We start from the raw sequence: 24,164 nt of genomic DNA on the forward strand, positions 1-24,164 counted from the left end.
GGTCTGTGCGAGGCCTATTCATTATTTAAGTCCCACTTAAGCCTCACTTTGCAGGTTTAAGAGGGACTTAAGTAATCCACAGGCCTGTACAGAGCCCCGACACTGGAGCGACTTTGATCCATGGAGAATATTTTCCCTGCTGGCGTGCAGAGTCTTGTGCGTTTTGTTTCCCACTTGTTGGGAGCGGAGGTTACATCCCCTGTAAGCCTCTGGGCTTTCTTGCTTTGAACGTTTTTGTTAGCTTTTGCCTTTGACCACTTTAAGAATCCAGCCCAGGCGCAAGTACCCTGCCCTCCCAACGTGCCAGGAACTGAAGTTCACAGCCCATCAGCACAGATGCTTATTGGCCCAAAGAGTCACTGTTAAGTGCGAGGGGGCAAGGGCCAATTGTAGCATCTCCACAGCTGGCCCAGCGAGATGTGCGTAGGACAGGGGCACAAGCTCGGTTCAGCTCCGCAAGTGATTTCCTAGAGCTGGGGTGGAGTTGGGGCAAGGCTCGATTTGTCCGTGGAGTCCCACGCCCGGGGCAATGGGAAGGGTGAAGATTCCTGGGGGATTCGCAGATGATCCTGCTTGATCCCTAGCGATCGCCACTTGCGACCACAACACGGGCCATGGGACTCCCCAGAATTACTTCCTGTTTGAACTGGAGCATCTCTCTCACGGACGCATCCAGTCTTGATCCATACATTGCCAGCGAGGCTGAATCTACCACAATGGTGGGTAAATCGTTCCGCATACAGGCTGGGATCGAGTCGCTTCTCGGGGATACGCGTGGAGTGTGAATCTCGTGACCATCTTTCTCCCTTTCTCTGGACCAGTGCTGGACCTGGAGGACCGCAGTGCAAGGCTGCAGGGGCCGTCTCAACCGTCCCAGCCCTGGTGCATGGCCCTGCAGGGTGCTACTCTCAGCGGGCAATCCAGGTGGGAATTGACTTTGTTTTTTTTGCCAGTTCGTTCATCCCGGTGACAGACGAGGTGCCAGAGCCGCCAGGATCCTCAGGACTCCTTTCCCTGCGGAGGGATCCCTTGAATTCAGCGCCTAGAATATCTTTTCCAGGGAAACATTGCCCTCCCCTGCCTCCGGCCCATTTTCCATGACAGACCTGGCAGATCCCAAGCGCAGGGAGCGGCTGAAATACAACGTGGATACCGACCGGGCACGGCTACGGAGCAAAGATGCGACTGGATTTGAACGATCACGGGTTACGGTTTGATTTGGAAATGAACTGAGCTCTGATACGTGAACGTAGATGATGTTACGTTCCCGGCTGAGAACTGCCTCTCCCGTCCCCGACTGTCCCGTGACCGAGACTCGGAGCCCCTGTCGTGGTTTCCGCGCTCAAACTGTGCCGATTGTATTGACGCCTCCTCTAGGAGCCTCACGGTTTTCCTGTACGCCCGCATCGCTGATGGGGCACCCGCTTTGGCTGGGGCTGCCAGGCTTCCCCGACACCCGTCTGACAAGGAGGATCCTAGCGCAGGCTCTGGCGGATCTGCCATCCTCCAGGGGCGTGGGGCTAGGCCCACCAAGTCACCTGTTAGCCTCCCTTAGAGTGGGAGGCTATGAAAAGGATGAGAAGTGATTACTGAGGACAAATAATAAGTCCAAAAAAAACCAGGGACAAGAGGGCCGGTCAGAGGTTCATAACAAGGGTCCCGGGGAGGGGGGTGGGGGGGACACCGAGCAGAGCCCATCGGCCCCCGAATGAGTCCAGGGAGCCAGAGGACGCTGCCTGGACACCCCCGGAGATGCCCCGGGCCCGGCCTCTCTCCTGGCCAGGTGCATCACCGGGGGCTCCCCTGCGGGCAGGGCGGGAGGTGCGCGGCTGCCAGCGCCGGCAGGCTGGCACGGCCGCCCAGCACCAGGGCCCCGCTGCGCCGCACTCGCCTGCCGGGGCCGGGGTCGGGCCCGAGCTCACCCCGGAGCAGCGCGCTCCGCTCCGGGGTCTGCAGGATCAGGCCCCCCCAGGCCCCGCCCCCGGGGGCGTGGCCTCCCTCCCCCTCCCCGGGCGGCTGGAATGTTTGTTAGGTAAACACCGCATAGTAGCGGGCTGGCCCCGCCCCCTTCCCCCGGCGGCCAATCAGGGCGCGGGAGCCGTTTCAAGGCTCCCCTTCCCCTCCGAGCGCCCCGGCCTGGAAACAACGTAACAAAAGCTTCGAACGTTGCAACAGTGACGGCGCCGCCGCCGCCCCGCGCCCCCCTCCCCCCGCCCGGCCCCCGGCCCGGGCGGGAGCCCCCGCCCCGCCCCGCCCCGGCCCTGGGCCGGGGAGCAGCCGCGCTCGGGCCGGTGTTGATCCGGAGGAGGGCGGGGGGCCTGGAAACCGCCCCGCGTCCCATTTCCTCTCCCGAGCGGTGGCGCCCCCCCTCCCTCCCCCCGCCCGGAGTCTCCATGTTGGAGCCGCCGAGCCCGCGCCGCTCCATGTAGCGCTGCCGGGCCCGGCCCCTCGCCCCGGGCACCCCCGCCCCCGCGCGCCCGCCCGAGGATCCCCGGGGCCGCGGGCTTGTTAGATGGAAAGCGGCTCCATCATCACCCAAGTGCGGAGGGAGGACGCCCGGGGGCTCGCCAAGCAAGGTAAGGGCCGAGCGGGAACTTCGCACCCGGGGCCGCCCCCGCCCTGCCGCGCTCTCGCCCCCCGGCCGGGGTGGCCCTCGGGGCGCTGCCCCCCCCCGGGCCGGGCCCCGCGCTGGCTTCGTCTCCCAAAGCGGCATCGCCGGGCCGCTGGGTGCCAACACGGGGGGGCGGAGGCCGCGGCTGGCGCGGGGGGGGCTTGGGCTGCCCTCCCGGGAGCGCCGGCCCGCTTATCGGGTGCTCGGGGTGGCCCCGGCGGCGGGCGCGTGTGCAGCCCGGGGCTCGGCACCTCCGCGCCCCCGCCTCGACACCCCGGGCGGGCGGGGGCTGGAGCCGTCGGTGGATGTGGGGGGCTCCGGCAGCGTGGGGCTAGGGCTCGCGGCGGGTTTGCCTCGGGGAAGCGGGCCGCCGACGCTCGCTGGCGGGGGCGAAGGGCGGTTGCGTGCCGCTGCTCCGCTCCAGCTGGCGGGGAGACGAGGCTCGCCGGAGCAGGGGGCCTGGCCAGCGTTTGGAGCTGGGCAGGGGTGTCGCGCCTGGGAAGTGGCTTTCTGATCTCGCTTCTGAACTCCCGCTGCTGTTTCTCCTCCCCTTCGCCGCTGGCTGGTGCGAAAGGATTGGATTGGGCGCCAGCATAGACTCGCTTCATTTTTGGCTTGTCCAGTTCGGGGGAAATGGAGGCTCTGGCGGTCGCCCAGAGCGGCACTGATTTGGGCAGAGAGCGCCCTTGCAAACAAACAAGGCCTCCTCCGGCTGCTCGTGAAACGCGGCGGGCACCTTCTACGCAGGCCGGCGCCTCGGTGCCTTTCGCGTCCGTGGGTGGCGAAGAACGCCGGAGTCGTCTTCTAATGAGACTTCGTCGTGGCGAGGAAGTGGAACGGGTTTTTTGTGGCCGGGCCTGGGAGGAGGCTCCTCGGTAAGGAAGGAAAGCTCCGCTGCTTCCTCGCCAGGCTGGGCCGCGAGCCCGGGGCTGCAGATGCAGAGCCTGGGTCTTTGCAAGTGACATTCCCCCATTGCCGGGTTGCGTGCTTATAATCCTCTGTGCCCAAAATGGGCTTGTCAGCAAGCAGTCCCCCCCGTCTCTGAACTGCAGACCCCGGTCAGCCGCTGCGTGGGAGCGGTGCTGGCGTTTCCGGCAGGATAAATCTCCCTCCGTGCCGGACATCCCAGTGGCGCCCTCGACTCCTTCGTCCCGTCAGAGAGAGTTTTGGTTCTTGGACTTCCAGTTTTTCCCTCCAAAGCCTTGATGCTTGCCCTTCGGTCCGGGAGGAGTCGGGGCAGCCATGCCCGTTGTTTTGCTTTATTACGGCACTGCGTCTGGAATGAAACCGCTGGCGGAGAAAATATCATCGGGGCTTAAATTGTCCAGTGAAGGGATGATCCCTGGTTTGTAGGGGCTTAGCGTCTCTGCAGCGGAGCAGTTTTGGAGGGTCTGTTCTCGGTTGTTCTTCGTCCTGTCCATAGAGAGACCGCATATCGCACGCCTGTCCTGTCCCGGTGCGATCTGTAGCTCGCGCTTGTTTGCGGACCGAGCAGGAGCTTGTCGAGGCCGATGGTTCGGGGCGGTGACTCCGGAGCAGGGTGCTGCTCCCCTTGTGCAAAGGGAAACCAGCAAAATTGTCCCCCTGCTTCCGATAGCGTCTCTGTCCAAGCACCCAGTCATTTTCCAGAGAGAAACCGCCTAGCTGTTTCCCACCTTTCCCTTTCTCTGTTTCGGGGTGGCTTGCTCCAAATCTGCAGCCTGGTGTTGGCCTTGGTCCCGACCCTGCGCGGTTTCGCTCCTTTGAGGAACTTCACAAGAACCATTTGCGTTCCCGTGGCATTTCCCCGGTGCGGCAGGGCGAGACCCCCGTCCTTGGGGAGCTCGGCTCCAGGTGGCGGCTCTCCGGGTCGCTGGTCGGTGTCCTGTGAGTGTCTGCGCAGGGGGCAGGGCCGGTCCTTCCCGCCCGGTTCTTTTTGGGACTCAAGCTTTTCACGGGCTGCAAGGAAGCAGGGCTGCCGATCGTGCCGGCCGAACCTGGGGGGAGTTAGATCAGTTGGCAATGTGCTCGACGGCTCTGTTTTGAAAAATGCACAGCAAGCGGCCGTGCTCATGGAGGCAGATGCTGTGCGCATGCGTGCACGAGAGAGAGTGTGTGTGTGCGTGCGCGCGTATGGCCATTTCCTGACGCATTTTAACGAGAGCATTAAATTGGTAAAAACGAAACGCGGCTGTAGAGCCGCGGTAGGAGACGTCTCTCCTGAATCCTGCGAAGATCTTTGTCCCGAGACTTTATTCAGGTGGAAGAACCTGTTTGCCGTGACTCTGATCCGCAGGCTGCTCCACGGGTTGCGATGATCGGCGTCTCGGGTGTAGTTCAGCGCCTGAGCTGCCCGACGGCCTGGGCCAAGGGCTCGGCGGAGAGTAAGCCGTGCAGTGCCAAAGTCTGCATCAGCAGGAAAAAGGAGCTAGCGGTTAGGGTGCTGGGCTAGCGGTTAGTGCTAACCTGGGGCCCGGAAGACTTCGGCTCCAATCTTGGCTCCGCCACAGGTTTCCTGTGTGGCCTGGTTGAAGCTGTTTAGGGTTTCTGTGCAGAGCACGAGGCGGGGTAGCTGCATCAGCGAGCGCCCGGGCAGAGGCAGAGCCCAGCCTGGTCCCCTGCTGCGTCGGCTCTGGAGCTGGCACCTGCAGAGCTTGCTGGGATGCCTCTGACGGCTCAGTGGCATAGGGCAGGAGCTCACCCGTTCGCAGCTGGTTCGAGGGCCGGGTCGGCAGGGTGCTGCGTTGCATGGCCCCCCTTCATCTCACCAGGGCTCGAGCCAGGCTGTGGGGGTTCATGTATACGTGTGTGGGGGGGGGCTGCTAGGTGTTATGGTCACAGGTGCCCTGTAGTGGGTGGGATCTTGCCAGCTTCCTGTGGATTGTGGCTCCCAGGCCTCGTGCGCGCTCCCGTGGGGCTGTGCTGATGCAGGCCTTGAGATCGGGCTCCCTGGCCCCAGTGCGGGGTGGTGGGCCCGGCAGAAGCCGGTCCAGGATCTTACAAAGAGGGGTGTGGGAGCAGCATCTAGCGCTGCTGGGGTGCCCGCACCCGCCGCCACCTCTGCCAGGGCGGGCAGCCCCTGCCCCAGGCACAGCACTCAGGGCCTTTAAGTCTCCAAAGCAGTAAGACGTCCCTGCTCAGTCGCATGTTCCCTCCCCAGCTCCTGTCCCACGTGGTACCATGGCCAAGCTCGGCCTGGGACAGTGGCCGCGGGTGGGTGGTTTCCTGTTTCCCGGGCCTGCTTCTGGGCTGGGGGGACCACCCCGGGGACCGCTGGCCACTGCCACTATCCTGGACCAAGCTTGTCCTGCTGGAGCAGGCGGGGGTGTGGGGAGGGTGAGACAGGCGGGGGAGGGGAGATTCCTACCTTCGTTAGGGAGGTAAGGCCCCCGGCTGCTGCTGCTCCTGCCGCATTGTGGGAGAGGGGGTGCGGCTGCACCACTGCACCCCTCTGGATCCTCCCCTGCCGCCCCGTGGGAAGGGCATTGCGGCAGGCGCTCACGTTAGTGCATCCACGGCACGGGGTCTGGCACAGGCCGGTTGTCAGTGCCGCAGCCGTTCTGCTGCTGCCTCCGAAGGCTGCAGCCAGGTTGGGCCCCGACGTGCTTGGTGCTGCACAGACGTGAGTGAGGGACCAGCTCCTGCCCCGGGGTCAGCCGCGCGGGCGCTGCTGTCGGCAGAGGTTTTGCCGCTTGCATCTTCTCCGGGGCTTGCAGTCCAGGGGGATTCTGGCTGCGTGACTGGGGGAAGGGGGGGGATCCCTCAACTCCGGAGGAAAATCCTGCTCTGTATCAATGCCACGGGAGAAGGGACTGGCTCTTCTAGCAGGAAGGCTGTCAGATAAGCAGCAACCAGCTGCAGCTGTGAGTAGGGGGAGCAGAGCAGCAGGGCATTCCCCATCCCCTCACCCTGACTGCGATCCAGGGAAGTGCCCGCCCCCTCTAGATCTCCATCAGCCTCCTCCTGCCTTGAGTATAAATGGGCTGGGATGCCTGGGGAAGGGCAGCCAGTCATTGCTTTGGGATCCCCCCCATCCACGCCTGCTGGGAGGGGCCTGGGCTGGGCTGGCTGCCAGAGGCAGCCGTGGGAGCCCTAGTGTAGATGGGTCTAGGACATGGACGGGGTTTTCCAGGCACGGGGAGCTCCCCTGGGCGGGTTCAGAGGAGGCACCGGGTTGCATGCGGAGCTGCCGCTCCTTCCCACCCTGGGGGAGATGCGTTCACATCAGCAGCTGTGGCGAACGTGCAGGGGAGAAGTGTGCTGGAGGCGCGGCTCTGGGTGCCAGCACAAGCAGGAGCTTCTTGTGCCAGGACAGTTGCTGCTTCACCCCCCGGTGCTCACAGTGCAGATGCTGCCCTCGAGCCTGCCTCTTGCCCCATGACGGCCTTCCCGGCAGGGAGAAGGGATGTGCTCGGTGGGCTGGGGGCAAGTGGCAGAGACTAGAGTAGAGCATCAGTGCTCCCGGCTCTATATTCAGTCCACTAGGCCCTGCAGGCACCTGCTTTGCATTTGGGAGCAGGGCTGGGGCTTTTGGAGGAGTCCAGGGGAGTTAGGAACCCAGAAGCTTGGCCCAGGAGCCCTGCCGCTGGCCATGGGGCAGCTCCTTTGGGGAAGCTGAGAGCTGCAAGCGTTGGTTTCGGAGTTGCTGTCACAGCTGCGCTCCCTGCTCCAGCGCGGAGGCCTCTCGCGCTCCATCGCAAGAGCCAGGGGTGGTTGGTGCTGCCGTCCAGTTGATTTGGGAACTGCCGGGTCCAGCAGGCCGCTTCTCCGAGCTGAGGCTGGGCTGTCTCCCGTGCTGCGGTCCCCGAGCAGGAGTCGAGGACGTGCGCTGATGGACCTGCCCTTTGTGGAGATCACAGTTGCCTTCCAGAGCCTAACCCCGGTCACCCAGCTCTCCCACGCTGCAGCCGTTCCAGCACGGGAGCAGACTTTCTGCCTCGGTCCCTTGCCCCAGGGCTTGGGGAGCCCCCGGATGCAAGCGGCTGTGCTGGGGGCGATGGGGCAAGCGATGGCAGCATTCCTGCGCTTCACTGGCTGCGCTGGCCCCCGCGGATGCCTCCCTCCAGCCTGATGGGAGTCCTGGGGGCAGCCGGGCTGTAAGAGCCCTCGGGGGAGGCAGGGCTTAGCTGACCACCCCAGCCCAGGGCACCCTGCCTCTCTGTCCCGGGGTCAAGCCATGGGCTTGCTTGGCTCTTCCGGTGGCTCTGGCTCTAGGTCCCGGGTGGCTACAGAGGCCTCCCGATCCCGCCCTTCCTGGAGCCAGCCTGGGGGCATTGCTGGCTCGGTGCTTGTTGCCCAGTGCCGTGGTTCGTAGGGAGGGGGGTCTGGAGCCGGTGATGCCGGGGGCTTTCCTGGGCTGTTTGATGTGTTGGCCGGGTGTGAGGCTGTCGTCAGTTCGAGCAGTTTTGCTGCCTTCCCCGTCCAGGAGTAGCTGGCCCCAGGGTCCCCGGGCCGAGGCCTCTGCAGTGCCACTCGTCCCCCGAGATCTCCAGGGTGGACGCAGAGCCCTGCCGGGCCCCGGGCTGTGCTAGGGCTGCCGGATTGGGGCCTGAGCCTTGGGGCAGAGACCTGCGGGACGGCCGTTCCCAGGGGATCGTTGCTGAGCGAGGCTCCAGCAGGGGCAGGGCCGGGTGAGGGGGCTCGTGGGTGTGCGCTGGGGGGCCGTGGGCTGCCGTTCCCTCTCTCCTGTCTTGGGCGCTGTGGGACCTCTGGCCGTGGGGTAGGGGTAGGCTGCTGCCCCATTGACCCGGGACACCTGCTCCCCCGGGGTTGGGGGGAGAGAGGCTGCTGGAGGTGGCAGGGCAGAGTGGGGGGGGCTGCCCCGGGCACCATCCTTCCCCATCTGGGCTGGTGGCTCAAAGCAGCACTCGCTCCCCAGCTGCACTGGCCTCCCCATGGGCCAGGTCACCCCTGGGTGGCCAGGGATTCGTGCATCTCATTGACCTTCGCTCCGTCCTGGAGGGCTGGGCCCCTCCGCTGGCGGCTGCCCCTTTGGAGCAGTGGGGACCGCGTCCCGTGCAGAAAGCCCGGCTGGGGGCAGCGGTGGCTGCTGCTTTCTCCAGCCCTCAGACGCCAAAGCTCGGTGTTTCTGGCAGGGACTGAGCCACTGGGGCTGGCGGGGGCAGCCCCAGAGGTTAAGGTGGCAGCTGCTGCAGGGTGGAGGAGCTGCCCTGAAAACGCAGCCCCGCGCCCTCCGTGGATCTGTTCTGCGGCCGGCACAAGGGAGTCCTTGCCCGTGCCAGGAGCCCTTTGGCGCTGGGACAGCAGAGGGATGGCGGGATCCCTGCCCTTGGTCCCAGCTGCCCCTTGAGGATAGGTACTGTGTCCTGAGGCTTCAGCTTCCTCGTGCCCTCCTCCTCCTCTTCAAACTGGCCACTGCATCTGCCTGGGCCCTCCCATGGCCAGGAGCTGGGCACTAGAGCGGTGGGTGCTGGCTGCCATCACCGGTGGCGTGGAGGGGCCGTGGGGCAGGCAGCTCAGGGCAGCCCAGCCGGGGTTACTTCTTCTTCCACTGCCCCTTTCCGTGCCCCCGTGAGCAAGGGGGCTGCTGGGAGGCTCATCTGTGCCTCCTGGAGCCTCGCGGCGGATCTGAGCGGACGCAAAATGAGCCAGGACAACCCCGCTCCCCGCGCCTAGTGGAGGCCCGACGAGGGCCAGGGGCTGGGGTCTGTGGGAGCGGCCAGCCTGGGCTGCCCCAGTGATGTGTCTGAGTCGGGTTTGACCAGGAGACGGTGCGAGTCGCGGTGCGTCCCTGCCAGGCCCAGCCGGACCCGCTGCCTGGCAGATGAACCGGGGCGGAGGATCCCAGCAGTGTGAGGGCCTGAGCGGGGCTCCCCAGAGGGAGCCGTCTCAACGGGGCCAGAGGGCAGATGGCTTCATCCCTCGTATGGCCACGGATGCCTGCCTCGGTGAGCGGCCGCGGGAGCCGGCCGGGTGCTCTGCCTCTGCGGTCTCGCCTGCGTTCGGGGCCGGCCAGGCCAGGAGCTGGATCCCGCGGTCCCCCTGCAGCTACGGGACGCTTTCGCCGGGGAGCAGCGTGGTACCGCACCCGGGGACCGGGGCCCTGCGTGCAGGCTGCATCGCCTGGGGCTGGATGACCCTGCGTGTTGTGGAGGCGCCGATGCCCGGCCAGGCCCCTGGGCTCGGCACCGAGCGAGACCTCCCCGCACCCGACGTCCCGGAGGAGCGGGCGCCGTCGGGAGGCTCCTGGAGCTGCAGAGCCCAGCACCGCGCTGTGGGAACAAAGCCCCGATTCAGCCCGGCCTGCCCCTCCCCCTCCCCCGCGCCGGCCGCTCTCGTCTCGCAGCTGCCGGGAGCATTGGGCAGATGTGAGCGGCCACGGCCGAGCATGGGCAGGCGGGGGCCGGAGGTGGCCCCATTGGATCTGTGCTCCTGGCTCGGGTCCCTCCCATTTCCTGGCCTGGTCCTGTCTTGACTCCATGTCCTGAGGCCGGGCAGGGGCGGTGTAGGCGCTTCTTGTCTGCAGCTGGTGGGGAGGGGGGGCCAGGAGACTCGACCCGGGAGGAGCTTCTTCTGGCAACCCTCCGGGAGAGGCTGGGAGCAGCTGTTCCCCTTCCTGCCTTTGCACAGGGCCTGGGGCCTGCATTTTAGGCCAGGCCTGGCCTGTGGGTCATGGCTGCGGATGTGCAGCTGTGGCCCGTGGCAGATGCGGAGCTTCCTTGCCCAGCGCCCAGCTGCAGCTGGGGAGCTGGAGCTGGAGGGATGGGCTGGGAAGGGAGTGGTTCGGCCTGCCCGGAGGGGTAGGGGGGATTGCTGGGGATGGGGGAAGAGATTAGACTGGACAGACCTGAAGCACCTGGGCATGCTTGTTCTCTCTGTGTGTGTGTGTGTGTGTGTGTGTGTACGCACACACGTGCACGGGGTAGGGTGTACGTGCATGTGTGAGACTGCAGAATGTGTGTGCAGTGGCATGCATGCAGGTATGTGTGTGGTGGCATACATGCAGCATGTGTGCACATGGGGAAAGTGTGCATGTGCACGATGTGTGTGGTTGTGCAAAGTATGTGTGTCTGCACAGCATGTACGGGGGGGTGGGGCTGGGTGCGGGGCCATGCCCATGAGCAGGAGTCTTGTCGTTATCCCTCTGTTCCTGGCTCAGGGATGCTTCCCCCTGCCTCAGCCCAGCTGGGGCAGGGCACTCGCCCTGAGCGAGGGCTGGAAGCTTTGCTGCGGGCTCCAAGCTCCTGGCCATGAAGCCCCGGGGCGGCTGACGTGGGTGGGCAGGGCCTGGCCCAAGGGCCCATAAGGCGTTGATGGCAGGGGTTGTAGAGGGTGGGCGGTGGCTCTTGCGGGGAGGGGGTCCTGGGGAAGGTGTTCACGTCCCATGCAGGCAGGTGGGCATCACCGCTGCCTGGGGCAGGGAGAAGCCAGGCCGGGGGGTGGCTGGCTAAGGATGGTGTCCCAGAGTCCCCCTCAACTGCTGCAGAGACGGAGAGGTCGAGGCGCTGACCCGATGCTCTCTGCTTGGCCAGAGATGCCCTCCAGGCTGCCCGCATCCCCAACCCACCACCCCCAGCACCTCAGCCAGGGCTCAGGTCCCGCCTACCGGGGCAGCTGGGCATCTTCACAGGGCCATGGCAGCATGGGGCAGGACACGTGTGTGTATCGGGGTGGAGGGTGTCACTATATGATGGGAGTTGGCAGGGATGGGGGGCACCAGGGCCTGGGCTGATGCCTGCTCTGGGGTGCGAGGGCTGGGTCAGGTCCAGGCCAACATGCATGCCCACCTTGGCGCCTGTATCTGGGCCCACCCCAGGGTCCCTGTGGGGCATGTGCAGGGGTGCTGGCCGTGGGGGAGCCACCTGGTGACGGAGCCTCTGCTGTCCCCTAGGCCTGGTCTCCCAGTCGTCCCCCAAGAAGCCTCGTGGCCGGAGCATCTTCAAGGCGCTTTTCTGTTGCCTCCGCGCGCAGAATGTGGGGCAGCCGGGCTGCGGGGGCGAGCACGGGCCGCGCACGGAGGAGGCCAGCACCATCGCCAAGGTACGGGGGCCGGGGCACGGGGCCAGCAGGAGCTCCCAGGGTTGGACCTCTGCTCCAGCCCTCCCGCGGCTGCTGCGTCTGGTGGGAGTAGGGATCCCGCAGCCCTGGGCTCCCTCTCTGCGACCTCTCCATCATGCAGGCGCTCGGTGCACGTGTGTGTGATTGCTTGCCTGCAGCCTCCCTCCCGGAGCTCCCCCCGTCTGTCTGTCTGCATGTCTGTCTGCACCACGAACTGCCCCTGCTTCCCGCGGCTCCCCTCAGCTGTGGGTTGGTCCCAGAGAGAAGAGCTGATGCCCGGGCAGCAAGCGGAGTGGGTGCCTGCCTGTGCCGGGGCTGGCCGGGCTGTCACAGCCTGTGGGGTGTGGATTCTCACCCCCCTCGTAACACCACTGTTTCTCCTCCTTCCCCCCTGCTCTCCCCCAGTCTGATCTGTTGCCGTGTCTTCAGTACCAGTTCTACCAGGTATGTGTGTGTCTCCCTGCTGTGTGTGCCTGTGTGCATGTGCGTGTCTGTGGTTGTCCTCCCCCCTCACTGCAAAGACCCCTCTACCCTTCCCCCCATGTCTGGAGCCGAAACCCACCTGGACCTGGGGGGGGTCCATGACTTTGGGTGCAGAGCTCCACCCCAGAGGCAGCTGCATTCCCTGGCAAGGCAGCCCCCCACCCCAGCTCCCAGCCCCCCCTTGAAAGCCAGGCCTGTCCTTCTCCTGGGGGTGTAGTGACAGCCTCAGTGCTGCAGCCCATGCAGCTGACTCCAGCCTTCCCTGTGCCAGGGCCATGCCTGGCTCTGCCTTGCAGGCCCTTGGACCAGAGCATCAGGGCGATCTGACTCGGTCATGCCGCGCAGCAGGCGATGCTGCGCCAACCGGGGCTCCCCCGCTCCAGGCCCCAGGGAGTTGCATCCCTGCAGTGTCTGGCCAAGAGCAACTGCCCAGGGGTGGGGGGAATTGCCCCGGGCCATCTGCAAGCTGGGGGGATGGGGCTCTGCAGGTGCCTGCAGTGGGGGCTGGCTGTGGCCAGGCCTGATGGCTCCTCTCATGTGTGCTTGTAGATCCCCAGTGCATGCCTGCTCCCCGAGGCGGCTCAGCAGGACCAGGGCCGGATCTGTGTCGTCATCGACCTGGACGAGACGCTGGTGCACAGCTCCTTCAAGGTGACTCCAGGGGGCAGGGATGGGGTCTGTGTGGGGGGTGGGTGCTGTGGTGGGCTTGAGTCTGGGGTGAAGCCCCTGAGCCCCCCTAGCTGCAGCAGGCACTGGCAGGTGTCAGAGCAGAGGGGCTTAGCTCGGCTCTTGGACACCTGCTCCCTCCCCTCTCCATTCAAAATCTCCTCTGAGCTCTGGTGGGGCTGGACCAAGCCGGGTGCCAGTGGAGACGCGTCTCTTGGCTGCTGGCATGTGGGGGTGACACGCCTGCACACACGTGTCTGTGTTTGCCATGCTGCCAGTCTGCTTGCACTAGTGCCCAGGCTCAACCTGTCCCCAGCAAGCTCTGACAGTTGGGGTCTTCTCATCTCAGAGGGGCTTTTCCCCCTGCTCTGCCCTGGGCCTGCACAGCTGCCCTGGGGTCGTGGCGTTGTTTTGCTCGAGTCCCCCATCCTGTTGGCTGGGGCCAGGGTCCCCAGCTCCTGTGCCAACCCCCCTTGCTCTCTCCTTGCACCCCCAGCCGATCAGCAACGCTGACTTCATTGTGCCTGTCGAGATAGAAGGGACCACACACCAGGTGAGCGAGGCCGGGGCAGGGGCAGGGCTGGGGGAGTCTCGGCATCGGCCCGGCCTCAGGCCCCAGAGCGGAGCAGGACCCACGGGGCCATGGCCCGGTTCAAGTAATCCAGGATAGGCTGGTGCCAGGCCCGTGGCCTATTCTCGATTACTTGTCTCGGGACGTGGCTGCTGGCACGGCGACGCTGGAGGAGGACGAGGACAAGGATTGGTGATCCAGCATCAGGTGTCGGGAGCAGGCAGGGTTTGGGTGTGGATGGGCTGGGGGTGGCAGGCATTTGGCACCGGGTCCTGGAGACCAAACTGCACAGGTGCCCTGGGTGGGGAGAGACCCTTACATTGGTGCCCCCCCCCGCCCTTGCTCACGGCCCCCCCATCCACCCCCCAGGTCTATGTGCTGAAGCGGCCGTTTGTGGATGAGTTCCTGCGGCGCATGGGGGAGCTCTTCGAGTGCGTCCTCTTCACTGCCAGCCTGGCCAAGGTGAGAGCCGGGGTGCGGGCCCGGACCTCCCCGCACTGCCCGCGTGGCCATGGCGTGTGCGGGGCAGGGCTTGTGTGGCTGGGGGAAGGGTCATGGCCCCTGCTCCCACCTGCCCCCGCAGGCTGAGCCATGACCCTGGCTCTCTCCCGCTGCCAGTACGCCGACCCTGTGACGGACCTCCTGGACCAGCGCGGGGTCTTCCGGGCCCGGCTCTTCCGGGAATCGTGCGTCTTCCACCAGGGCTGCTACGTCAAGGACCTGAGCCGTCTGGGCCGGGACCTGCGCAAGACCCTCATCCTGGACAACTCGCCAGCCTCCTACATCTTCCACCCCGAGAATGCGGTGAGCCCCCCGGGCACCCCTGCGCCGCCCAGCGAGAGAAGCCCAAAGAGTTATCTTCTCCCCCCACCACCTCCTTCAGTCTCCCTGGGAAGTCATCTTTGTCACTTGGGCACTCTCTCTAGCCAAATTTTAGCCAGATTTGTGGATGACACTGATTTGTTCCAAGTTGTAAAGATTACAGCAGACTGTGAGGAGCTACACAAGCATCTGGCATGGCTGAGCCAATGGGTAACTAAATGGCCGGTGCAAGTCAGTGGAGATAAGTGTAAAGTGATGCACCTGGGCAGAGGTAACCCCACATTTACCTGTGCTCTGATGGGCTCAACATGAGCTGATACCACCCAGGAAGGAGAGCTGGGTGTGGACAGTTCACTGAAAACATCAGCTCACAGCTCAGCAGCCATCAAGAAGGCCAACAAGTTAGGGTTTAAGAAGGGAATTGTGAACGCAACAGAAAGCATCACAACACTCCTCTATAAATCTGTGCTGCGTCCATCTTGGATACGATGCCCAGTTCTGATCCCCGCACCTCCAGAAGGATATAGAAGTAGGGGAGGTCCAGAGAAGGGCAACAAGGATGATGAGTGGTATGGAGGGGACATGATAAGGGTTAAAAACTGCTAAATAGAGAAGAGAAAGTCGCTAGGGATATATTATCAACTCGCACCAGACGAGATCCAGGGGGCACAATGAAACTAGCAGGCAATGAGCTTAAAACTAACGCAAAGAAGTTCTTTCCCACCCAGCATGTCATTAAAGCACAGGGCTCGTGGCCACCAGATGTGGTGGAAGCTGAGAGTTTAGTCAGATTCACACAGGGAGCGGACTCATCCTTGGAGGAAAGGGGGATCGGCAGCTATTGAGCAGGGGCGTGAGGGGGACAGCTCCTGAAGCAGAACTTCCTAGACCTTCAATGCTGGAGGCTGCAAGTGAGAGAGGAACCGGGCGGGGGGGCCCTTCCAGGGGTCACGAGGCACCAGGGCCCCCTCCCTACTGAACTCTTCCTTGCCCCATAGGTGCCAGTGCAGTCCTGGTTCGACGACATGGGGGACACAGAGCTGCTCAACCTGCTCCCCGTCTTTGAGGAGCTGAGCGCGGCCGAGGACGTTTATACCAGCCTGGGCCAGCTGAGGGCGCCCTAGCGCCTGGGGCGCCCCCTTATGGCCCCCGTTCTTCAGCAGGGGACATTCACGTAGTGCCTTGAAGACCAGCGGGACGCGGCAGGCGAAGGAGGCAGCGCCACAGACCAAAATGCCGGGAGGGGCATCCCAGCCCCCCCGCCCCTTTGGGACCAGGCCGCACTCTCCAGTGTGGGGCAGGCTGGGGGTCCCCAATGCCTTGGCCCAAGGGCTGAGCCCCTGGCCCTCCCCTGCCCACGCTTGTATCTATGCATGGCAGGGGCTCCCTGTGCCAGGCTTGTATCCAGGCCATGCTTCAGGCATGGACGCCCCTGGCTATGGCAGGCTGCTCCCTGGTGGGGGGCAACCCCTTGGGGCCCAAGCTGCCCTGACACTTGCAGGACAGAGCTACCCCCAGAGTCCCAGGCCCCCCCTGCCAGGCTTGTCTGCAGCTGCCAGGGTCAGCACCTCTCCTGGGGCTGTCCGGGACCTATTCCCAGCCCCGTGGCGGGGGCTGGGCCCTGCTTAGGCAGCAGAGAGATGCAGCCTGTGGTTCAAGGAGCTTCCTGCTGATCCCGCCCAGGACCTGGGCCAGCCTCTTAGCTCCTGCCTGCCTTGCATCTGGGGCAGCAGGGCATCTCCAGCCTAGCCAGGTGGGGCCTAGCTCTGTCCCAGCCTCCTCTGGCTGTCTGCCCCTCCTGGGGTCCTGGCTAGGACAGGTGGTGGTGCAGCAGCCCTAGCCTGTGCTCTGGGGCTGCGTCTTGGGGCCCAGGCTGCAGCCCCGGGTGCCAGGGGCAGGTGCCCAGGCTGAAGCCATGGTCCTGTGCCTTGTGTGGGTCTGGGGGAGTTTGGGGCCTGAGCTTGCTGGTGCTCGGCCTCCAGGGGCACCGCAGACCTCATGGCACTGCCCCGCACATCCTTGAGACCTGCCTCAAGCTCAGGCCTTTGCCTGTGTGCTGGGGTTGAGGCCCACGCCACGCGCTGGCCACCGGGGAGCGTGCACAAGGCTGTACGCTGCTGCAGCAGCAGAGTGCTCCCCAAGGACTCAGGCCACCAGTGCCAGCAAGAAGGCCACTCCAGGGCCCCCCTGTCTGCCCATGCCTGGGGCTGCATCTTGGGTGGGACTCCCACCCTCCTCTAGGGGGTCTGTGGGCAGACCCCAGCCAAGGCTGGGCCCCTGCCTGCCCCCAGTACTCCTGGTGGGCAGCCGGGTCTTTCCAAGTGCCATTAGCGCCATGCACGGGCGCCTCCTCCCACTGGGATCTGGGCTCTCAAGAGAGGATGAATCCAGCCTGGCTCTGCCTGAGGCCCCCCCCAAAACCCTGGGACCACCCCCGTGCGAGGGCTGCGTGTGCCGGGGGAACGACCAAAGCCCCACGTCAGGTGATTCCACACCAGCAATTCCTGCACTGCCCTGCCCCCCCGCCCCCAGGGCCATCCCCTTCCACCCAGCCATGGTGGGACCCCTTGGCGCCAGGGATCAGGGCAGGGGTCTCCCTGCACAGGGGTAAACTTTCAATGCCTCTGGGTCCCCCATGCTCCTCCTTGGCTCCCTGTTGCCACCCCCCCCTCCCCCAGCCGGGTCCCTCGGGTGCAGCAGGGAGACCCCTTCCCAGCGGTTCGCAGACCTCGATATTGCCTTGGTTCCACGTTCGCGTTTTCTTGGTCGTTCTGTTTGTGGGGTTTTTTTTTTTTCTGTTCAGCTCGGAGACACTTGAACCCGGGGCTGCCCGGGCGGAGCCTTTGTATTAACTGCCATTAAAAAAATGAACCGGAGCTGGCCACCTCCTTCCTGCAGTCCCCACCCTGCCCCTGGCCAGGGGACCCCAGCAATGCTCAGACCTGATCCAGGGGCAGGCCTTGCAGGTGCTCCCTTGGCCCCTCGTGGGTGTCTGGAGGGAGGTAGGAGCAGGAGGCCTGGTGGGTGGTGCACAGGGTGGCTCCTGGATGCCAGGGCCTCACCTCCGTGTCCCGCTGCACCGGGAGGCCAGGGGAAGCGGGGCTTATGAGAAACCCCCAAGCCATTGGGTCCTGACCCCTGCCCGTTTCTGTGCCGTGTGTCCGAGCTCGGCCTGGCAGGTGAGCGCAGCTACGGTGCTAATGCAGGCAAACGTGCCAGGGTGTGGGCAGACAGGCATAAGGCTGGCTCTGCCCTGTCCATGCCAGCTGTTGCCACCCACATCGCCCAGGCAGCAAGTCCATGTGGGTGTGGGGGGAGCTGCTGTGCGGGCCCTGTCCGTGGAGGTTTCCACCCTGGTCCAGGTTTGGCGCTGTGCAGACTGCAGCTTGCAGGTCCCTTCCTGCGTCAGCGAGGTGGGCGAGTGCCGGTGCCGCAAGCGGTGCCTTCTGCCGGCGGTGCTCCGGGGGAAGGCAAGAGCTACAGGAAGAGGTGAAGCATCCTGCATCGATTCAGTGCCAGAGGAAACCTCTAGGATGGCGGAGGAAGGACTCCCAGATGTGCTAGAATAGGAAGAGGGCCTGGACTCCCAGGAAACTTGTATCTTCTGGCAGCAAGCAGAAGTCCTCATGCCCCCTGCAGTGGTTTGCCTGGAGAACACATCTGGAGCGCTTGGAACAGAGGAGGAGGAGCACGCACTTCCTGCAGATCGGTGCACGGCTGTACGGGTGGTGTCGGCAGCAGGGATTCGGCGGCTTCAGCCCCGGGATGCTGTTCCGAGAAGGCTTGCTAGGAAGAGACGGGATCCACCTGACAAAGAGAAGGAAGAGCATCTTTGCAGACAGGCTCGCTAACCTCGTGAAGAGGCCTTTATACTAAGTTCGCCGGGGGATGGAGACCAAAGCCCTGAGGTAAGTGGGAGACCTGGAGGAAGAGCAACCTGGAGGGGGCAACAGGGGAGGTGTTTTCAAGTTTCCTGAGAAATGGGGGCAATCAGCTAGTCGCCTCAAGTGTCTACACGAGTGCATGGGGGCTGGGAAACGAGCAGGAAGAATTGGAAATCCTTGTGCAGTCATGATAGGGGCGTGACAGACGTGGTGGGAGCTTGCATGTCTGGAGCACCGTCATGGATGGGGCAAACTGTTCAGGAAGGACAGGCAGGGGCGAAGAGGAGGAGTGGTGCTGTATGATTGCCCAGAGCTCCAGTATGAAAGTGGGGACAGGCCTGTTGAGAGTTTCTGGGGTAGGGTCAGAGGGGAGAGCAACCAGGGTGACATGGTGGGGGGGGGGGTCTGCTATGCACCACCACACCAGGAGGAAGGGGCGGACGAGGCTTTCTTCAAGCAGACGGCAGAAGTTTCCCGGTCACAGACCTTTGTTCTCATGGTGGACTTTCATCATCCTGACACCTGCTGGGAGGGCAACACAGCAGCACTCAGGCAATCCAGGAGGTTTTTGGAGAGTGCTGGGGACAAGGTCCTGGTGCACGTGCTGGAGCGGCCAACTAGGGGCTGTGCTCTTCTTGACCAGCTGCTCGTGACCCGGGAAGAATTGGTGGGGATGTAGGAGTGGATGCAACTTGGGCAGCAGCGACCATGAGATGATGGAGTTCAGGATCCTGGCACAAGGCAAAAAAAGAAAAGCAGCAGCAGAGTAAGGACCCTGAACTTCAGAAAAGCAGACTTGGACTCCTTCAGCGAACTGATGGGCAGGATCCCCTGAAAGGCCAGTCTGAGGGGGACAGGAGTCCAGGAGAGCTGGCTGTACTTGTAAGAAACCTTGCTGAGGGTGCAGGAACAAATCGTCCCAATGCGCAGGAACATTAGCAAATACAGCAGGTGACCAGCTTGGCTTGGAGAACTCTTTGGTGAGCTCAAACACCGAAGGGAAGCTTGCAAGAAGTGGGAACTTGGACAAATGACTAGGGAGGAGTATAAGAGCATTGCTTGGGCATCAGGGCTGAAGTCAGGAAGGCCAAAGCCACCTGGAGTTGCAGCTAGCAAGGGACGTGAAGGGTAACAAGAAGGGTTTCTACAAGGATGTCAGCAACAAAAGGAGGGTCAGGGAAAGTGTGGGACCCTTATTAAATGGGGGAGGCAACCTAGTGACAGCTGATGAGGAAAGGGCTGAAGTGCTCAATGCCTTTTTTACCTTGGTCTTCACAGGCAAGGTCAGCTCCCAGACGACTTTACCTGGTAGCACAGTTTGGGGAGGAGGTGACCAGTCCTCAATGGTGAAAGACCGGCTTAGGAACTATTTAGAAAAGCTGGACATGTACAAGTCCATTGGACAAGATACAGGGCACCTGAGGGTACCAAGGGAGTTGGCTAGTGTGATTGTTGAGCCGCTGGTCATTATCTTTGAACACTTGAGGTGATCGGGGCGGTTCCAAATAATTGGAAAAGGGAAATCTAGTTTAAGAAAGGGAAGGCGGAGGATCCAGGGAACTACAGACCAGTCAGCCTCATCTCAGTCCCCAGAAAAATTATAGAGCAGATCTTCAAGGAGTCCATTTCTAAGCATGTGGAGGAGAAGGAGGTGATTAGGATCAATCAGCATGGCTTCACCGGGGCAAGCCATGCCTGATGAACCCGATTGCCTTCTATGATGAGATGACGGGCTCTGTGGATGCAGGAAAAATGTGGACGTGATAGACCTTGACTTTAGCAAGGCTTTGGACGGTCTCCCACAGCATTCTTGCAAGCAAGCTCAGGAAGTGTGTGTTGGATGTATCCCCTTTACAGTTCATTCAAAGCTGGCTGGATTGTCGTGCTCAACAGCTAGTGATCAATGGATCGATGTCTAACTGGCAGCCAGAATCAAGTGGAGCGTCCCAGCACTTGATTCTGGGACCGGTTTTGTTCAATACCTTCATTAACGATCTCAAAGATGGTTAATGAAGATATTGAAGACCTCGACACATTGTAAGATTGGGTCAAAACAAATCTCATGAGGTTCAGCAAAGACAAGTGCAAAGTCCTGCACTTAGGATGGAGCAATCCCATGCACCGGTGCAGGCTGGGGGCTGACGGGCTGGGCAGCAGCTCTGCAGAACAGGACCTGGGGGTGACAGTGGACAATAAGCTGCATATGAGCCAGCAGTGTGCCCTTGTTGCAAAGAGGGCCAACAGCATCCTGGGCTGCAGTGATAGGATCATTGCTAGCAGATCAAGGGAAGTGATTATTTCCCTCTATTCATCACTGGTGAGGCCATGTGGAGTCCTGTGTCCAACCTGGGCAGTGTCTGGGATTGCTACATGTCACAGGCCAGCACCACGGTCCAGCTGCAGAGGTGAGAGCCTGTATGGGCACCACCCCTCCCTGATCCCCGCCATCCCATAGTCCCCCAGCACTAGCCTTCTCCACCCCACCCACAGGACCTGTGGCCAGGCTGGGACATTGTTCCCCTGTGAACAGCCTGCTCCTCTTCGCTTCCTGTCCTAAACCAGGGTGGAGCATTTGTGGTGAGGGGTGGTATGGAGACGACGCCGGCTGGAACACCTGGTTCTCCCCCCCAACATCCAAAAGTAGCCCTCTCTCCTTCCCTGGTGCCTGTGAGCCTGGGAGGGCAGCTGCAGGTGGCAGGGGACCAGTTCCTGGCTTAAGAGCTGTCGCAGCAGGAGTTGAGCAGGGGATCACTCAGCCCTGCCCTGGTACGGCTGCAGCAAGGGAAGTTTAGGCTAGGAAAAACTTTCTTACTAGGAGGGCAGTGAAGCACTGGAACAGGTTACCCAGAGCGGTGGTGGAGTCTGCATCCTTGGAGGTTTTTAAGACCTGGGTAGACAAAGCTTTGGCTGGGATGATCTAGTTGGGGCTGGTCCTGCTTGAAGCAGAAGGGAGATCAAGACGGAGAGCAAGAGGGAGTCCTGTGTGTATGACTCCTTCCCCTCCCGAGCCCCCTTGAAGCTGGCTTGCACCCAAGCCGGGAGGGCCGCAGCCATACTAGCAGCAGCACAGGGCCCCCATACCTATAACCAGCTCTTTGCTGTTGCCTGCCCAGCCCCGTGGCAGTACCAGGCCCTGCCCACTGATGCCAGCAGGCCCTGGTGCAGCCGGTAGGGAGAGTCAAGCACCAGGAGCTGGCATGGGGAGAGGGGTGGGGAATGGGCGTGGCTGCTCCTCCCTTCCCACAATGCCCTGCAGGTGCCCAGAGCTGGGACTGAGCCGGCCGTGCGCTATGCTCAGGGCCATCACGTCTCCCTAGAAGAGGGGCCACCTCAGCTGCCTGCATGGCACAGCCAGAGCAGCCACTTGGGGGTGACCATGGGCAAGGACTCCCGGCACTTCCTGGTCATCCTCTGCGGGCAGCTCGGCCTCCGCTGGGCGGCCTGCGGCTGGGCATCTGTCCAGCGGGGCAGGAGCAAGTGAGAGCTCAGCTTAGCTCAGGCCCCGTTGGTCTTAGCAGTGGCTGGAGACGCTCAAGACACAGCAGAGCCTAGAAGAAAACCCAGATGTCCTGGCTCAGGGCCAAGCCAGCTGCCAAATTTGGTGTTGGGAAGCTCTGACTGGCAAGAACCGAGGCGGGGAGTGGAGGGAGCACAGCTCCATGTGTGCCCTAGTGCCCAGTCCGTTGCACTCGGATCCGGGCTGGTCAGACACACGGTGAGCCTGGGGTAACTTGCACAGGAGGCCTCTGGCCACTGCCCTGAGGATCCGGCTCCCACTTCAGCTCCAGGCTGGGATGCGGAAGAAAAGTGGCTGTGGCCCAGAGCCTCTTGCGTGGGTCTTCCGGCTTCAAGGGACCCAGTGCTGAAGCCCAGACTATGGCGGTGCCCGGCTCTGCCCACTGTATGGCAAGGTGACGCCAGCCTGCTGCCTCGTGGGCGTGAGCAGGGGTGACCGCCAGGGCCCAGGCAGAGGATGTAGGGCCCCACCCCGGTCCGGAGAAGTGGCCCGAAGGGCATCCAGGGTGAAGCCCACCGGGGTCAGGTTGGACCTGCCCCTCCCTCCCCACCCTGCCATTCACCCAACGTTGCTTTGCTGCCACCTAGTGGTGCGGCATGGCCACTGCAGCCTCTGCTGTAAGCTGCCCCAGGCCACTGGCTCGTCTGTCCACCCTTGTGCTTGTGTGATTTGCCCTGGGCAGTGAGGCATGCTCCTACCCAACTTTGGGACCAGGTAAGTGGGGCCCCTGGGTCCTGAACTGAGGGCTTTGTCTCCTGCCATTGGCCAAACAGATCCCCCCCCCCACCACCACCCCAGAGGTGGCTTCTTGGTAAGGGGTCTCTCCTTGAAAATCCAGTTGTTTCATTGGGAGAAGAGCCCAGAATGGGGCTTGTTGGGCTGGAGGTCAGGAGTGAGGGGCCCTGGAGGGCTGAGAGCAGGGCTGGCAGGGCCAGGGACAGTGGGGCAGGATCGAGGGGGGCCTCAGAGCCAGGACTGGCCCAGCCCCCCAGAAGCGGAGGGCTCCAGCCTGGCTGTGCCAAGCCACAGGCCCCTGCTTGGCACTGCTGCAGCCAACGCCCTCGATCAGCGTGTCTTCCCGGGGCTGTGCTGTGAGGAAGGGCATGCGACGCCTTGATGCTGTTACCAAGTCCCATGGCTATGAGACGGTGCCTGGGACCTGCATCAGTGGAGCGTATGGGTGGGGGTGAGGTCTCATGGTGGGACCAGAGCTGGGGGGGTCCAACTGTGGGGGGCAGGGAACGCAGCCTCCAGGGTCCTCTCTCCTGACGTGATGCTTGCTCTGGGGCAGATGCCAGGGGAGAGGCTGGATGTCCCGGGGGGGCAGCTGTGGTCTGTACTGGGGGTGTCCCACCCCCCACAGCAGGGGGGCACAGCCATGGAAGCTAACAGCATACGGGGCTGTACAGGTAGGACACAGGTGCTAGTGCCTGGAGCTTGCAGCAGGTCACTGGGCTCCGTCTCCCCTGCCCAGGAGAGGAAGACACATAAGTATCTGAAGGCAGAGCGGGTGGGTGCCAGCGCCATCACCGGCCCTGCAGCTGTGAGTCGGGGGCACAGGTGCCTCACTAGGGGCAGGGTGGGGGGAGCCGGGCAGGCCGATGCCCCCCTGCACCCTACAGTGGCCCCTTCCCCATACCTCCTGGCCCCCCAGAGTCCACATAACGCCCACCAGGCCCCCCCTGGGGCTCAGAGCAGCCTGCTCACACCTCATAGCACCGCAGGCTGGGGCTGCCCGTTGATGAAATGCAACCACTGCTGGGGCAGAGCTGGTTAACAGCGTGCAAAGCACTGCGTGCAAAGGATGCAGGATCACCCTGGCTGTGCGAAGGGGCACGGAGGGAGGGAGGGAGTTAGCAGGACCGGGAGAGCTCAGGCTGCTCCAGGTTGATCGCCACCCTCCTACCGAGACCAGTTTCCCACAATCTAACTGAAATCTCCTTTGCTTGGGACTCACCTGTGACCTCCTGTCCTACCTCTAAAGGCCGGCGTTTCCAGGAAGAGACCCCCCCGCCCAGGCGCTGAACCTCTGCGGTGTCTGAAACCAGCTCCCCTGCAAGGGAAAGGTCGTTTCTGCCAGGGCGCAGCATGCCCCCATCAGAACGGCTGCATCCAGCCACCTCGGCTCAGCTCTCCTGGGATAGTACCAGTGGGGTTTTGCAACTTCCCCTACAGCGGGTGGAAGAACAAACTGCAAAGCATAAAGGGCTACATCTTATTTCACCTTTGGGCATTTACATGGTCCTTGCGTGGGTTCAGGACCGGTAGGTGCTGCCTGGCCCTTGCCTGACTTTGTGTTCCCCCCAGGGTAGAATAGGGTCACCAGACACACGGGGCGAAGTCCAGTGGGGTAGGCAGGCCCTCCCACCTTTGACCCAGCGGCCTACTGGAGGGGTCGGTGACAACAACTAGCCTATAAAGGGCCTGCATCTAGTCTACTGTGCTGGGGCAGCAGTGGCATTGGGGGGCTGGATGATGTGGTGGCATTTGATGGTGGGGGAATCTACAGTGCAGGGTGCCACGCAGCAGTGGGGAGGCTGCATAGCTTTGTCCTATGACTGTAACTACACGACCGAACCTGTCACACAAGTACAAGGCCTAGCACCTGCACCT

General features: G+C 63.2%; 1 protein-coding gene across 3 annotated transcripts; it reads left to right on the forward strand.

Moving 5' to 3' along the window:
• Positions 1-2,178: 2,178 nt before the first annotated feature.
• CTDSP2 (CTD small phosphatase 2) lies at positions 2,179-17,026 on the forward strand. 3 transcript variants are annotated; one of them, XR_016443276.1, is made up of 9 exons: positions 2,179-2,576; positions 11,442-11,590; positions 12,014-12,052; positions 12,641-12,742; positions 13,254-13,310; positions 13,698-13,790; positions 13,947-14,132; positions 14,879-15,061; positions 15,149-15,287. XR_016443276.1 is itself a non-coding variant. In XM_090055257.1 (8 exons), the coding sequence occupies exons 1-8, from the start codon at positions 2,513-2,515 to the stop codon at positions 15,272-15,274; spliced, it is 816 nt and encodes a 271-aa protein (XP_089911383.1). In that variant the 5' UTR covers positions 2,195-2,512; the 3' UTR covers positions 15,275-17,026. The 3 variants fall into 3 exon arrangements, 2 of the variants coding, with proteins under 2 accessions (XP_089911383.1, XP_089911384.1); XM_090055257.1 differs by lacking the exon at positions 14,879-15,061 and having other exon boundaries at positions 2,195-2,576; positions 15,149-17,026; XM_090055258.1 differs by lacking the exons at positions 12,014-12,052; positions 14,879-15,061 and having other exon boundaries at positions 2,199-2,576; positions 15,149-17,026.
• The last annotated feature ends 7,138 nt before the right edge of the window (positions 17,027-24,164 follow it).

This window comes from Crocodylus siamensis, chromosome 6 (assembly GCF_052110815.1).
Source record: "Crocodylus siamensis isolate JL-2025a chromosome 6, ASM5211081v1, whole genome shotgun sequence".
Lineage (NCBI taxonomy): Eukaryota > Metazoa > Chordata > Crocodylia > Crocodylidae > Crocodylus > Crocodylus siamensis.

Coding starts and splice junctions, on each gene's coding strand:
- CTDSP2 (XM_090055257.1), top strand. CDS start 2,513: ATGGAAAGCGGCTCCATCATCACCCAAGTGCGGAGGGAGGACGCCCGG. Junction 13,791..13,946: donor TCACTGCCAGCCTGGCCAAG/GTGAGAGCCGGG, acceptor TCCCGCTGCCAG/TACGCCGACCCTGTGACGGA. Junction 14,133..15,148: donor TCTTCCACCCCGAGAATGCG/GTGAGCCCCCCG, acceptor CTTGCCCCATAG/GTGCCAGTGCAGTCCTGGTT.